The 14,809-nt window shown below is 45.5% G+C and overlaps 1 protein-coding gene across 5 annotated transcripts in view; it reads right to left on the bottom strand.

Annotated features, from left to right (window-relative positions):
* Positions 1–14,809, bottom strand: part of jarid2b (jumonji, AT rich interactive domain 2b) — a 536,459-nt gene that overhangs the window by 258,350 nt on the left and 263,300 nt on the right. For all 5 annotated transcript variants that reach the window (XM_038797042.1, XM_038797041.1, XM_038797044.1 and 2 more), the window contains one exon: positions 13,259–13,409. In XM_038797042.1, coding sequence (XP_038652970.1) covers positions 13,259–13,409 — 151 coding nt within the window. The remainder of the gene's footprint in view (positions 1–13,258; positions 13,410–14,809) is intronic.

Genomic DNA, 14,809 nt, shown 5'->3' with positions numbered 1-14,809 from the left:
ACAGCCGGCATAATTGAAAGCCGGCTGCTGCTCGCTCTGCCCGGTTCGGAAGTGCTCGGTTCTTCTAAACAAATCTAAGGCCAAGTTTCCCCCCTGGCGACTAGCACCATCGGACCCACCCACAGAGATCCAGCGCCATGGTCTCCACCTGGGAACTCGCCTGTATCTACAGCGTGCACATCCTGCACGACGACAAGGTCACTGTCACCAAGACAAACTCAGTGCCCTGATTAAAACAGCTGGTGTGACCATTGAGCTTTCCTGGCCTAGTCTGTTTGCCAAGGCGCTGGCTAGTATTGACATCAATAGTCTGGTCTGCAACGCTGGTGTTGGTAGCAGTGCCCCAGTTGCTGCAGCAGTTGTTTCCACCACTGCCCCATTGCTGGTGAAGAGAAAAGAGAAGAAAAGAAACAAGAAGAATCTGATGATGACATGGGCTTTGGTCTCTTTGATTAAACGTGCCATGCAACAACATTGTTACAATTTACAAAAATAAATAAAAATTGAACGATAAAGCCGGCTGTTGCGGCTGAAGTCTGCAAATTTGCGCAATCGGAGACGCAGAAGATTTTTAAAAAAATTGTATGTAATCTTCCTGCCTGAGGGAGGCAAAGAGCAGGTCACAGCCCCCTACCATCACCATCATAGACTTAGGGCACAATTGCGATTCCTCCATTTTGTCAACAGCAAACAAGAAAGAGAAAATAGCGGGTCGCGGAAGTTGGCCGGCATGGGTCGCGAAGGTCGGCCAGTTTGAAAAAATGGTACCCAGAAAAATAGTTTCAAAAACACTGGCCTATCTGAGTCCACATTCTCTCGGCACCCAGGAGTCACCGGCCGCACCAGCAATACCTCAACCGGGCATCGATTAGTATAGGTCTCCATGGGGCAGCACTGTGGCGCAGTGGTTAGGACTGCTGCCTCACGGCACCGAGTTCCCAGGTTCGATCCCAGCTCTGGGTCACTGTCCTTGCGGAGTTTGCACCTGCTCCCCGTGTTTGTGTGGATTTTGCCTCTACAACCCGAAGATGTGCAGGTCGGTGGATTGGCCACGCAAAATTCCCCCCCTTAAAAGTAAAAAAATGAATCAGGCACCCTAAATTTATATTTTAAAAAGTATAGGTCTCCACAAGCGGAGACCAGGCGCAATGGCCACTTGGGGGTCTCAGAGGCCATTCAAGCCCCCTGGTGCCTGGTTGGCACTGCCTGGATGCAAGGGGGCCACGAACAGGCATCTCAAGGTTTGGAGGAGGGGGGGATCTCTGAGCGACCCTATATCTAGGTGTGCTCACTTGGAGGGGAATGCCCATGTCTGCAAGGGAGGCATTGTCCATGGGTTGGGGGTGTGGGTACCCTAAAGCTCACTTTGGAGATCAGGGCACCCTTTCAAAATAGCAACCCGATCTCAGAGGAGCCAGTTTCACCCGTGGGTGCAGCTTCCCAGTGCTGAAACAATTGCTAAGTGTGGGCTTGACTGGTGAGAAAATAGTGGGAGTGGAGGTCAGCCGGCGTGGGTCGCCAAGGCCGGCCGGCGTGGGTCGCCAAGGCCGGCCGGCGTGGGTCGCCAAGGCCGGCCGGCGTGGGTCGCCAAGGCCGGCCGGCGTGGGTCGCCAAGGCCGGCCGGCGTGGGTCGCCAAGGCCGGCCGGCGTGGGTCGCCAAGGCCGGCCGGCGTGGGTCGCCAAGGCCGGCCGGCGTGGGTCGCCAAGGCCGGCCGGCGTGGGTCGCCAAGGCCGGCCGGCGTGGGTCGCCAAGGCCGGCCAGTTGGAAAAATGGGTCCCCAGAAAAAAAGTTTGAAAAACACTGGCCTATCTGAGGTCACATTCTCCCGGCACCCAGGAGTCAAAATAATTATGTGTGGGGGTATTATCCAGGCCTGGATCTCACCCAAAAAGCCAGCAGGAAACATTCCACCAAACCCATCCAAAATGAGTCAATATTTTGGAAGATTCTCACCCTAAATATGTATGTATTTGAAAAATTCTTCATTACTCTGCAAAATGTATGCTGCTATCCAACTCCCAGCTTTTCTCGACTTCCATTATTTTATCACCTGATTGTAGTCGTGGATTCTGCATACTGTGATACAGTCCTACTCTTCAAATGGCAACTTAAATACATTGATCTGTTGCACATGTCAAGGTCACAAATTTATGATTCAATTGTACTGCTGTGAATTTTTACACAGGTCAAATGAGCAAATTAAATTTCACTTTTCTAAAATCGAAGTGACAAGATTTCACAAGGGCCAGAATTCGAACTCGGATCCTCAGCACCGTAGTCCCAGTGCTAACCACTGCACCATCGTGCTGCCCTGCAGTCCCAGTGCTCACCACTGCAACACATGCAGCCCTAGTTTCTGGTCAATGATAACCCCAGGATGTCGATAGTGAGGGATTCGGCGATGGTTAATAATAATCGCTTGTCACAAATGGGGCCTCACGGTAGCATGGTGGTTAGCATCAATGCTTCACAGCTCCAGGGTCCCAGGTTCGATTCCCGGCTGGGTCACTGTCTGTGTGGAGTCTGCACGTCCTCCCCCTGTGTGCGTGGGTTTCCTCCGGGTGCTCCGGTTTCCTCCCACAGTCCAAAGATGTGCGGGTTAGGTGGATTGGCAATGCTAAATTGCCCGTAGTGTAAGGTTAATGGGGGGATTGTTGGGTTACGGGTATACGGGTTATGTGGGTTTAAGTAGGGTGATCATTGCTCGGCACAACATCGAGGGCCGAAGGGCCTGTTCTGTGCTGTACTGTTCTATTAAGTAGGCTTCATTTTTTAAAAAAAATTTAGAGTACCCAATGCACTTTTTCCAATTAAGGGTCAATTTAGCGTGGCCAATCCACCTACCCTGCACATCTTTTTTTGGGTTGTGGGGGCAAAACCCACACAAACACGGGGAGAATGTGCAAACTCCACATGGACAGTGACCCAGAGTCTGGATCGAACCTGGGACCTCGGTGCTGTGAGGCGGCAATGCTAACCACTGCACCACCGTGCTGCCCACAAGTAGGCTTCAATGAAGTTACTGTGAAACGCCCCTAGTCGCCACATTCCGGAGCCTGTTCGGGTTAGCTCCTCTCTTGTTGGAGATGGTCATTGCCTGGCACAAATGTTACTTGCCATTTGTCAGCCCAAGCCTGGATACTGGATTATCACAGCACAAAAAAAAGGAAAAATATTAATAGATTAATTCAGATATTAAATTAATACAAGGGTTCACCAAAGATGTGCAGGTTACATGGATTGGTCATGAGCAATAAGCAAGGTAATGTAAATAGGGTGGGGAGGGCAGCAGTGGTGCAGAGGTTATCACTGCTGCCTCATGTCGCAGTGGTCCCAGGTTTGATCCCGGCCCTGGGTCACTGTCCTTGTGGAGTTTGCACTTTCTCACCCCCACAACTAGGGCAGCACGGTAGCACACTGCTTAGCACAGTTGCTTCACACCCCAGGGTCCCAGCTTCGATTCCCGGCTTGGGTCATTGTCTCTGCGGAGTCTGCACGTTCTCCCAGTGTCTGCGTGGGTTTCCTCCGGTTTCATCCCACAGTCCAAAGATGTGCAGGTTAGGTGGATTGGCCATGCTGAATTGCCTTTAGTGTCCAAAAAGGGTTAAGTGGGGTTACTGGGTTACAGGGATAGGGTGGAGGCATACGGTTCTCTTTCCAAGGACTGGTGCAAACTCAATGGGCTGAATGGCCTCCTTCAGCACTGTAAATTCTATGAACCCAAAAGATGCGCAAGGTAGGTGGATTGGCCTTGTGCAATTGCCCCTTAATTGGAAACAAAAAGAATTGGGTACATTAAATGGTGCTAACCATTGAGCCACCCTCACTGTCAGTCTGAAATAAATACTGTTCATTTGCTCAATGGAATGTCGAATTGAGAGATGGGAGACCATTAGAAACAGAAAATACAAATCAACAATGTAGGTTATATTTGTGCACAAGCTCCTTTTGAAGATATATTTCCATGGCATCTGCTTATTTAGTTCTGAGCTAAACAGCAGCTGGTCAAATGCACTTTAAATACTCTTACTGGATACAGTAGACACATGCAACTCTCCAATATATCAAGACGTAGCTGTGAATCACAGCACATCAGACCCCTGTAAATGTTAAACCAGCAGATAGCTCAGAGGAACATAGAAACTGAGAATCCCATTCAACCCTCTGAGCCCTTTCAGCCATGCTATTAGATCATGGTTGATCTTTACCTCAACTCCACTTAAATGCCTTTTCATATCCCCTGGTACCCTTGCCTAACAAAAATCTATAGATCTAAATCTATCGACATCTGTCTTAAAAGCTCAGATTGTCCCAGAAACCACAGCCTTTTGGTGAAAACATTTCAGATTCCACTACCCTTTATGTGAAAAACTGCTTATTGATTTTACTCCTAAAAGGCCTAGGCCTAGCAATTTTAAGATTATGTCCTGCTGTTTAGAAATAGGCACTATGTATCTACCCCATCAAATCACTTAAATCATTTAAAACATACTGATCAGATCACGCCTCAACTTTTAAGCTCAAGGGAATACAAGCCAACTATGTGTTGAACACTAATGTTATAAAAGGAACATACACTGGAGCCAGGTACAGTGTGAATGGACCAAATTCACTTCTGATCCGTTAAAATGAGACTGACCGAGACCTGGATCATGAGCAGGATGATGGTATGGGTTTAATGTAATTAATAGTGGTAATTTACGTGTCAGATGCGTCTGGGGTAATCAGCTGTATTTGGGAATGGGGTGGATCTTTTCAGCAGAACCCGAGAAGCTGTATCGCCAGTTTTAGAAGACTTTAAAAAGCCATACCTTTAATATTAATAGAACATTACAGCGCAGTACGGGCCCTTCGGCCCTCGATGTTGCGCCGACCTGTGAAACCATCTGAAGCCTATCTGACCTACACTATTCCATTTTCATCCATATGTCTATCCAGTGACCACTTAAATGCCCTTAAATTTGGCGAGTCTACTACTGTTGCAGGCAGGGCTTTCCACACCCTACTACTCTCTGAGTAAAGAAACTGCCTCTGACATCTGTCCTATATCTACCACCCCTCAATTTAAAGCTATGTCCCCTCGTGTTGGTCATCACCATCCGAGGAAAAAGACTCTCACTGTCCACCCTATCTAACCCTCTGACTATCTTATATGTCTCTATTAAGTCACCTCTCAGCCTTCTCCTCTCTAACGAAAACAACCTCAATTCCCTGAGCCTTTCCTCGTAAGACCTTCCCTCCATACCAGGCGACACCCTAGTAAATCTCCGCTGAACCCTTTCCAAAGCTTCCACATCCTTCCTATAATGTGGTGACCAGAACTGCATGCAGTACTCCAGGTGCGGCCGCACCAGAGTTTTGTACAGCTGCAGCATAACCCCGTGGCTCCGAAACTCAATCCCCCTACTGATAAAGGCTAGCACACCATATGCCTTCTTAACAGCCCTATTAACCTGGGTGGCAACTTTCAGGGATTTATGTACCTGGATGCCGAGATCTCTCATGTTCATCTACACTACCAAGAATCTTGCCATTAGCCCAGTACTCTGCATTCCTGTTACTCCTTCCAAAGTGAACCACCTCACACTTTTCCGCATTAAACTCCATCTGCCACCTCTCAGCCCAGCTCTGCAGCTTATCTATGTCCCTCTGTAACCGATAACATCCTTCAGCACTATCCACAACTCCACCGACCTTCGTGTCATCTGCAAATTTACTAACCCATCCTTCTACACCCTCTTCCAGGTCATTTATAAAAATGACAAACAGCAGTGGCCCCAAAACAGATCCTTGCGCTACACCACTAGTAACTGAACTCCAGGATGAACATTTGCCATCAACCACCACCCTCTGTCTTCTTTCAGCTAGCCAATTACTGATCCAAACCGCTAAATCACCTTCAATCCCATACTTCCGTATTTTCTGCAATAGCCTACCGTGGGGAACCTTATCAAACGCCTTACTGAAATCCATATACACCACATCAACCGCTTTACCCTCATCCACCTGCTTGGTCACCTTCTCAAAAAACTCAATAAGGTTTGTGAGGCATGACCTACCCTTCACAAAACCGTGTTGACCATCGCTAATCAACTTGTTCTTTTCAAGATGATTATAAACCCTATCTCTTATAACCTTTTCCAACATTTTACCCACAACCGAAGTAAGCTCACAGGTCTATAATTACCAGGGTTGTCTCTACTCCCCTTCTTGAACAAGGGGACAATATTTGCTATTCTCCAGTCTTCCGGCACTATTCCTGTCGACAAAGACGACATAAAGATCAAGGACAAAGGCTCTGCAATCTCCTCCCTGGCTTCCCAGAGAATCCTAGGATAAATCCCATCTGGCCCAGGGGACTTATCTATTTTTACACTTTCCAAAATTGCTAACACCTCCTCCTTGTGAACCTCAATCCCATCTAGCCTGGTCGACTGTACCTGAGTATTCTCCTCGACAACATTGTCTTTCTCCAGTGTAAACACTGATGAAAAATATCCATTTAATGCTTCCCCTATCTCCTCTGATTCCACACACAACTTTCCACTACTATCCTTGATTGGCCCTAATCTTACTCTAGTCATTCTTTTGTTCCTGATATACCTATAGAAAGCCTTAGGGTTTTCCTTGATCCTATCCGCCAATGACTTTTCATTTCCTCTTCTCGCTCTTCTTAACTCTCCCTTTAGATCCTTCCTGGCTAACTTGTAACTCTCAAGTGCCCTAACTGAGCCTTCATGTCTCATCCTAACATAAGCCTTCATCTTCCTCTTGACAAGTGCTTCAACTTCCTTAGTAAACCACGGTTCCCTTGTTCGACAACTTCCTCCCTGCCCGACAGGTACATACTTATCAAGGACACGCAGTAGCTGTTCCTTGAAAAAGCTCCACATTTCGATTGTACCCATCCCCTGCAGTTTCCTTCCCCATCCTATACATCCTAAATCTTGCCGAATAGCATCATAATTGCCTTTCCCCCAGCTATAATTCTTGCCTTGCGGTATATACCTATCCCTGCCCATCGCTAAAGTAAACATAACCGAATTGTGATCACTATCACCAAAGTGCTCACCTACATCTAAATCTAACACCTGGCCGGGTTCATTACCCAGTACCAAATCCAATGTGGCATCGCCCCTTGTTGGCCTGTCTACATACTGTGTCAGAAAACCCTCCTGCACACACTGCACAAAAACTGACCCATCTATAGTACTCTAACTATAGTATTTCCAGTCAATATTTGGAAAGTTAAAGTCCCCCATAACAACTACCCTGTTACTCTCGCTTCTGTCGAGAGTCATCTTTGCTATCCTTTCCTCTACATCTCTGGAACTATTCGGAGGTCTATAGACAACTCCCAACAGGGTGACCTCTCCTCTCCTGTTCCTAACCTCGGCCCATACTACCTCAGTAGACGAGTCCTCAAACGTTCTTTCTACCGCCGTAATACTTTCCTTGATTAACAATGCCACACCCCCCCCTCTTTTACCATCTTCTCTGTTCTTACAGAAACATCCAAATCCTGGAACCTGCAACAACCATTCCTGTCCCTGCTCTACCCAGGTCTCCGAAATCGCCACAACTTCGAGTTCCCAGGTACCAACCCATGCTGCAAGCTCACCCACCTTATTCCGGATGCTCCTGGCGTTGAACTAGACACACTTCAAACCAGCGTCTTGCTTGCCGGTGCCCTCTTTCGAACTTTTAACCCGATGCCTGACCTCACTACTCTCAACATCCTGTACACTGGGACTACAATTTAGGTTCCCATCCCCCTGCTGAAATAATTTAAACCCCCCCCCCCCCCCCCCCCGAAGAGCACTAGCAAATCTCCCCCCCAGGATATTGGTACCCCTCTGGTTCAGGTGGAGACCATCCTGTTTGTAGAGGTCCCAACCTACCCCAGAATGAGCCCCAATTATCCAGGAAACCAAAACCCTCCCTCCTGCACCATCCCTGTAGCCACGTGTTCAACTCCTCTCTCTCCTTATTTCTCACTTCGCTAGCACGTGGCACGGGTAACAACCCAGAGATAACAACTCTGTTTGTTCTAGCTCTCTACTTCCACCCTAGCTCCCTGAATTTCTGTCTCAAATCCCCATCTCTCTTCCTACGTAAGTCATTGGTACCTATGTGGCATATTAGCAAGAATTGTTATTCTGCTAGTAATAGAGATGAACATTATTTGTTAACCTGACCATTACTTAATTGTGGTAAAGCTATTATTTTCCGTTTATGCAGCTAAGTACCAACGCCGACGTTGGACCCATGCTGTATCACGACCGGCAGTTGGCGCAAACCCCTCACCGATTCCTGTACCAGTGAGGGGCTAGCACCAGCTCCACATGAAACACTGGCGGATCACTCAGAAAAGGGACGGAGAATAGCTGGGTCCCAGGCTGCGCATGCGCACGGCTGACGACCTACACCAGTACCGCCGTACAACATAGTGTCGGCCGTGCACATAATCCAACCCGCAAACCGCGGCCCCACAGCCCAACCCCACCAATCGCCCTAGCACTGAGCAGACGCCTCCCCGGCCGGTGTTCCGCACCATGGGGAGCGGAGCACCATGGGTGGACCGGCTGATAACATGCCAACGGCGCTGAAACGGCACGTGTCATGATGACACCATTTTGGAGGGGCAGAGCATGGCCGACTGGCATCAAACCGGCACCGACCCCAATTTCAGCATCGGAGTCCATTCTCTGCCCAATCGCCGAACACTATTTTGCCATCGGGCTCGGAGCATCCCGCCCATAACCGTTCAAAGAAATTTAGTTGATTGTTAGAAAAATGAATTCTTTACCACAAATAATTTTGAGGCAAAGACCATTGCAATTTCTAAAGAAACAGGATAATTACTGGAAAAAATGAGAATGGAAAAAAGAGAATGAAAATTGGGACTGAGTAGACGAGCTAGTGCCAGTTGAAGAGTTAGTATCAACACAAATGCAATGACTCAATTGGTCTGCACCTGCTTTGGAAGTTCTATAATGCAATGATAAACAAATATTTTAAAAACACTGCAGATACAATAACTCTAATTAGCGTTCTCTCATCAGTCGTACATTACTGTAGATAAAGGGAGCAAATTCAACATGCTGCCTCATAATTAGCTTTGTCCATTATAATTTGCACCTTTTTCTCCCCCACCTAGAATTGCAAGGAGTGAATCTCCCACCTTTTTATAATGTCAAGATCACCGCCATTCTTCCCACCTTAGGACAATAAACACTCAGGGGAAAATACCGCCTTAGAACAGCCAAATCTTCTGTTAGCCACACTGCCAATGGAAAGACAGGTTTTAAACCACACTCTTGAAGTGGTGCTGATAGCAACTATAGTAAGATAAGGGATAGAATGACAGTACAATTTTCTGGTAATTCTCCAGACAGTTAAGATTACTTAGTACGTCTATGCATTGCACTTCTCAAGCAGCGGCTCAAAGGGTATCTAGATTTATCTAGAACCGAGAAGGAAATTGAGTGCTTTTGGGGGGAAAGAGAGTGGTGTGAAGAGAGAGGAAATATTACTAATTGGCATTTTATCATACAAACACTACATAGGATTACACAATTTGCACAGAAATGGAAGTCATTCAGTCCAATTGATCTTTGCTGGTTAATACTGCTCCACACAAGCATCTTCCTAACCCAACTTGATTGAATTCAATCATAATCTATTCCATATTTTCTTGTAGTCGTATCCAGTTATTCTATTCGCCTCAACGCCGAACACGTTCCACATTCTAACCACAAAGAAATTCTTTGCTCAAATGAATTTATTTGGGACTAACTATTTATGATCCCCAATTTTGGACAATTGTACTCCAAAGCAGGCCTCTAGTGAAGAATGATACTCACTGAAAAAGGATCTAATGTGGAAGAAAGTAAAAAAAAGAGATAGGTACAGGAGGAAAGATGACAGCAACACAAAACAAAAATTCCACAAAAGCTAAGTTGGCGAAGACATTGTTCAGTATGATACTGGGTCACCGTGTGACATTTGCACATTCTCCCCATGTTTGTGTGAGTTTCTCCCCCACAACCCAGAAATGTGCAGGATAGGTGGATTGGCCATGCTAAATTGCCCCTTAATTGGGAACTGGGTACTCTAAATTCATAGGGGAAAAAATGATACTGGGTCAACCAGACTAGGAAAAGGAGGATTTCACAGCATTATCAGTGACCTTTCTAGCAGGTTCACTGGGTATTGATCAGGGTGACTAATTTACTTCTAAATTCTCTCCCCACATTCCTTCCAGTCCAAGTGCGCTGGGACCAATTCCAATTACAGGGCTATTTCTACTTAAAGCATTCTGTAATAAAACAGGATTTAAACTAAAGATGGTTGATGTGCTACTGCTGCAACACAAGCTTGGGCATTTTGGTGATTGAATGAGGGTGCCACTCTATCTCAATTTTAACATCCATCATAATCCCTTTGTATTGTATAGTTTTTTTTTAAATCTCTCATCCACCATTTTAGGAAGTAAAGAACCAAAATAATATTTCATCCAATCACAAATTATATTAAATAGAAAAAACGGAGTTCTAGATTTAAGAAAACAATATTATTGTAATTCAATAGCTAATGTCCAATCAATTCCAATTAACAGCAAATACATTAAAGAAGGAAAAAGCAGAGCCCCATCCCCCTCAGCAAAATCTGAAGGAAATGCCCACAGCAAAAAGCAGTGGCATTTCACAAGTCATTGTGTTCAGTATCACACTGCAACTGTGGGTTTTCCTGAATAAGCCCAGCATTTTAATATTTCACTGAAACCATTATAGGTTCTCTATCTTCCCTTCTCACATCTGCTGACTATAAATACCTCCCTTCATCCAAGGCTATTTCTGACCTCGTCACCAACAGCTGTGCCGGATATAATGATATCAAATATTGAAACCAAGCAACTTTCGTCATTTTAATTTAATGAGTTGCTTGTCTCGGTGGACAGGCTGGAACATTTCTAATATTGAGACTGCACACAACCGCTTTCCATTTTATTTCAGATTGTATAATATCACGCCTCAATTGAAAAAATGATCTTTACTTTTACACGCTACACATACAACTCTAAACATCACTTGGTCTCAAGGGGTGTCAGTGTTAGGGGAGCGCACGCGTAAGGAATCTGAGCTATGAGGAAAGTTTACGGAAGTTGGGTCTACCCTCACTTGAAAATAGAACACTTTCAAAATATATTGGAAGGAAGTCAATGAAACGTTTTCAAAAATTCTGAAAGGTCATTGATAATGGTCCATTGGTTCCAAAAGACGTTCACATAATAATTTAAGTTTCTGGAAATCAAGAAAAGAGAGAAGAAAAACAATTCAGGTGTAGTTATATAGGCAGTGATAGCAGCTAATTTAGCGATCCCATGGTAAACTGGAAGAGGAGCTGAACAACAAGTTAATATGCTTCTGTGGGGTTGGGGTAAATCAAAACAATGGCAGGATACCACAGTCAATGCTTTCATAGAACATACAGGGCAGAAGGCGGCCATTCAGCCCATCGAGTCTGCACCGACCCACTTAAGCCCTCACTTCCACCCTATCCCCGTAACCCAATAACCCCTCCTAACCTTTTTTGATCACTAAGGGCAATTTATCATGGCCAATCTACCTAACCTTTGGACTGTGGGAGGAAATCGGAGCACCCGGAGGAAACCCACGCAGACACGGGGAGAACATGCAGACTCCGCAGACAGTGACCCAGCCGGGAATATAACAAATATGTGCGGAGTCTGCACGTTCTCCCAGTGTCTGCGTGGATTTCCTACGGGTGCTCCGGTTTCCTCCAACAGTCCAAAGACATGCAGGTTAGGTGGATTGGCCATGACAAATTGCCCTTAGTGACCAAAAAAAAGGTTAGGACGGGTTATTGGGTTATGGGGATAGGGCTGAAGTGGGTCGGTGTACACTCAATGGGCCAAATGGCCTCCTTCTGCACTGCACGTTCTATGTTCTTTAACCATTCGCATAGACTCTTCCCATGGTACAAAAACAAATTTCTTGATCCTAAGGCAGAAATGTGACACGCCCCTATAAACTCTGATGTAAAATTTGACTAGTTACATTAAATGCATTGTATTCAGCAGGATGAGAATTAAATCCATCATATATTAAAAGCTCAACCGTTTCTTTGCCCCAATGGTAGAATAGTCTAATCCAAAATCATGCAAGCTTTTGACTTTGTTGGCCACAAGTAGATGTTCCAGAGAGCCTTGGGGCCGCATTTAGAGTTCAAATCCACATTCCAATCATTTGCATTTAAAAAAAATAATCTTTATTGTCACAAGTAGGCTTACATTAACACCGCAATGAAGTTACCATGAAAAGCCACTAGTCGCCACATTCCAGCGCCTATTCAGGTACATGGAGGGAGAATTCAGAATATCCAAATTACCGAACAGCACATCTTCCGAGACTTATTGGAAGAAATTTGGGGGCAGCAGGGTAGCATGGTGGTTAGCATAAATGCTTCACAGCTCCAGGGTCCCAGGTTCGATTCCCGGCTGGGTCACTGTCTGTGTGGAGTCTGCACGTCCTCCCCCTGTGTGCGTGGGTTTCCTCCGGGTGCTCCGGTTTCCTCCCACAGTCCAAAGATGTGCGGGTTAGGTGGATTGGCCATGCTAAATTGCCCATAGTGTCCTCATAAAAGTAATGTTAAGGGGGGGGGGGGGGGGGTTGTTGGGTTACGGGTATAGGGTGGGTACGTGGGTTTGAGTGGGGTGATCATGGCTCGGCACAACATTGAGGGCCGAAGGGCCTGTTCTGTGCTGTACTGTTCTATGTTCTATGTTCTATGTTCTAAACCGGAGCACCCGGAGGAAACCCACATGGACACGGGGAGAACGCGCAGACTCCGCACAGAGAGTGACCCAAGCTGGGAATCGAGCCTGGGATCCTGGCGCTGTGAAGCAACAGTGCTAATCACTGTGCTACCATGCCGCCCACTTGATGTTCTCAACAAATCTCTAATTTTATGGTTCACTTTAAGATTTAGCCAAAGAAAAGTGCAGGACAAGGTCAAAAATTTCACTCAATGAATAAGAATAATGAAAACAGCAGCTTTCATGGTTTTAGGGGCCGAAGTTTGACATTTCTACAGTCAATGATACTCCATTTAGCAAACAAATAAATATTTTATAAAGTATTTTAAAACTGAAACAACCTATGATCTTCAAAACTGAAGGGTCACTTCAGTTTTCAATCAAAAAAGAATAATTGACATTAAGGGAGCACTCACCTCTTTCTTACTGGCCCATCTTCATTTTCCGATGAGCTTGCATCATTTCCATCGCCTTTCTGTGATGTGTGAGACTCATCCTCTTTTCCATTTTCAACTACCACCTCAGGTGACAGTATCGATCCATTTGAGGAACCATTGCTGAGAGAACCTGCATGGTTAAAAGTCCGTGGGATCAGTAAACTGTAAACAATAACAACCTACAGCCAGTTATTTAGAATTTTTTAAATCATTCACTGCTTTGCATAGTGGCAGCTTTTGCTTGGTTTTCAAAAGTACACTTACAAGATCATATTGAAGAAGGCCCTTTATATGCACCTACTGGTAGTGGTTTTACATGCTTAAGGATCATAGCGGTCAAGTAATGATGGAAGGGGTAACTTTTCTTCTGAGGGTGCTGTTGGTTCATTTTACTTTAGGCTGGTGGTTTGTTCCCACCTTATCTCAGGTATCTAATTGCCTATGCTCATCGTTAGTAAGGGAAGTCTTAAATGCTTACGGCCTCTTCCATGAAAGGAGTCTTGGCTACTTGGCACTTTCTGATCTCTATACAAGGTCATACAGTCCTAATGCAGTCATCTTTATTAATGACGTGGGTGATGGGATAGAAAGCCACATATATGACGACTGACAACACTGAGCATGAAATATTTTAATGATATTGAAATATCATTTTAATGAGAGAATTTCATTGCAGTGTTAATGTAAGCCTACTTGTGACAATGAAGATAATTATTAAATTCAGCAAATGGGTAAAACTGGCAAATGGATTTCATGTTGACAATTGTGAAGTCACTTTAGATCAAAACGGCCGGAACAGGATTTTTCAAAATGCTGAAAAGCTAGAATGTAAAGCTCAGTGAGGTGGAGAACCATGGAATCGGAGTTCTGATATATAGATCCTTAAAATGTCCTTGGCAGATGAAAGGTTAACACGGCACTGTGGTTAGCACTGCTGCCTCACGGTGCCAAAGACCCGGGTTAGATCCTGGCGCAGGGTCACTGTCCGTGTGTAGTTTGCACATTTTCCTCGTGTGTCTCACCCCTACAGTCCAAAGATGTGCTGGGTAGGTGGATTGGCCACGCTAAATTGTCCCTTAATTGGATTATTTTTTAAATTACGAGGAGAAATTAAACAAACATGTATTCTGTGTTTTTTTGTTTTTATAAATTTAGAGTGCCCAATTCATTTTTCCAATTAAAGGGCAATTTAGTGTGGCCAATCCACCTACCCTGCACATCTTTGGGTTGTGGGGGCGATATCCACGCAGACACGGGGAGAATGTGCAAACTGCACACGGACAGTGACCCAGAGCCGGGATCGAACCTGGGACCTCGGCGCCGTGAGGGAACAGGGCTAACCCACTGCGCCACCGTGCTGCCCAGAATTCACAAGAGTTGACTTGATCAAAGTCTTCAAATTACCTCCCTATCATGGGGAGGTAGTGGCATAGAGGTAATGTTATTGGACTAGCAATCCGGGCTAATAACTGGGGGCACCAATATAGCTGGTGAAATTTTAAACCAATTAATAAATCTGAAATTAAAAGG

Source organism: Scyliorhinus canicula, chromosome 5, assembly GCF_902713615.1.
Source record: "Scyliorhinus canicula chromosome 5, sScyCan1.1, whole genome shotgun sequence".
Lineage (NCBI taxonomy): Eukaryota > Metazoa > Chordata > Chondrichthyes > Carcharhiniformes > Scyliorhinidae > Scyliorhinus > Scyliorhinus canicula.
Note: the sequence above shows the minus strand (reverse complement) of the source record. Positions and strands in the feature narration are given on the sequence as shown.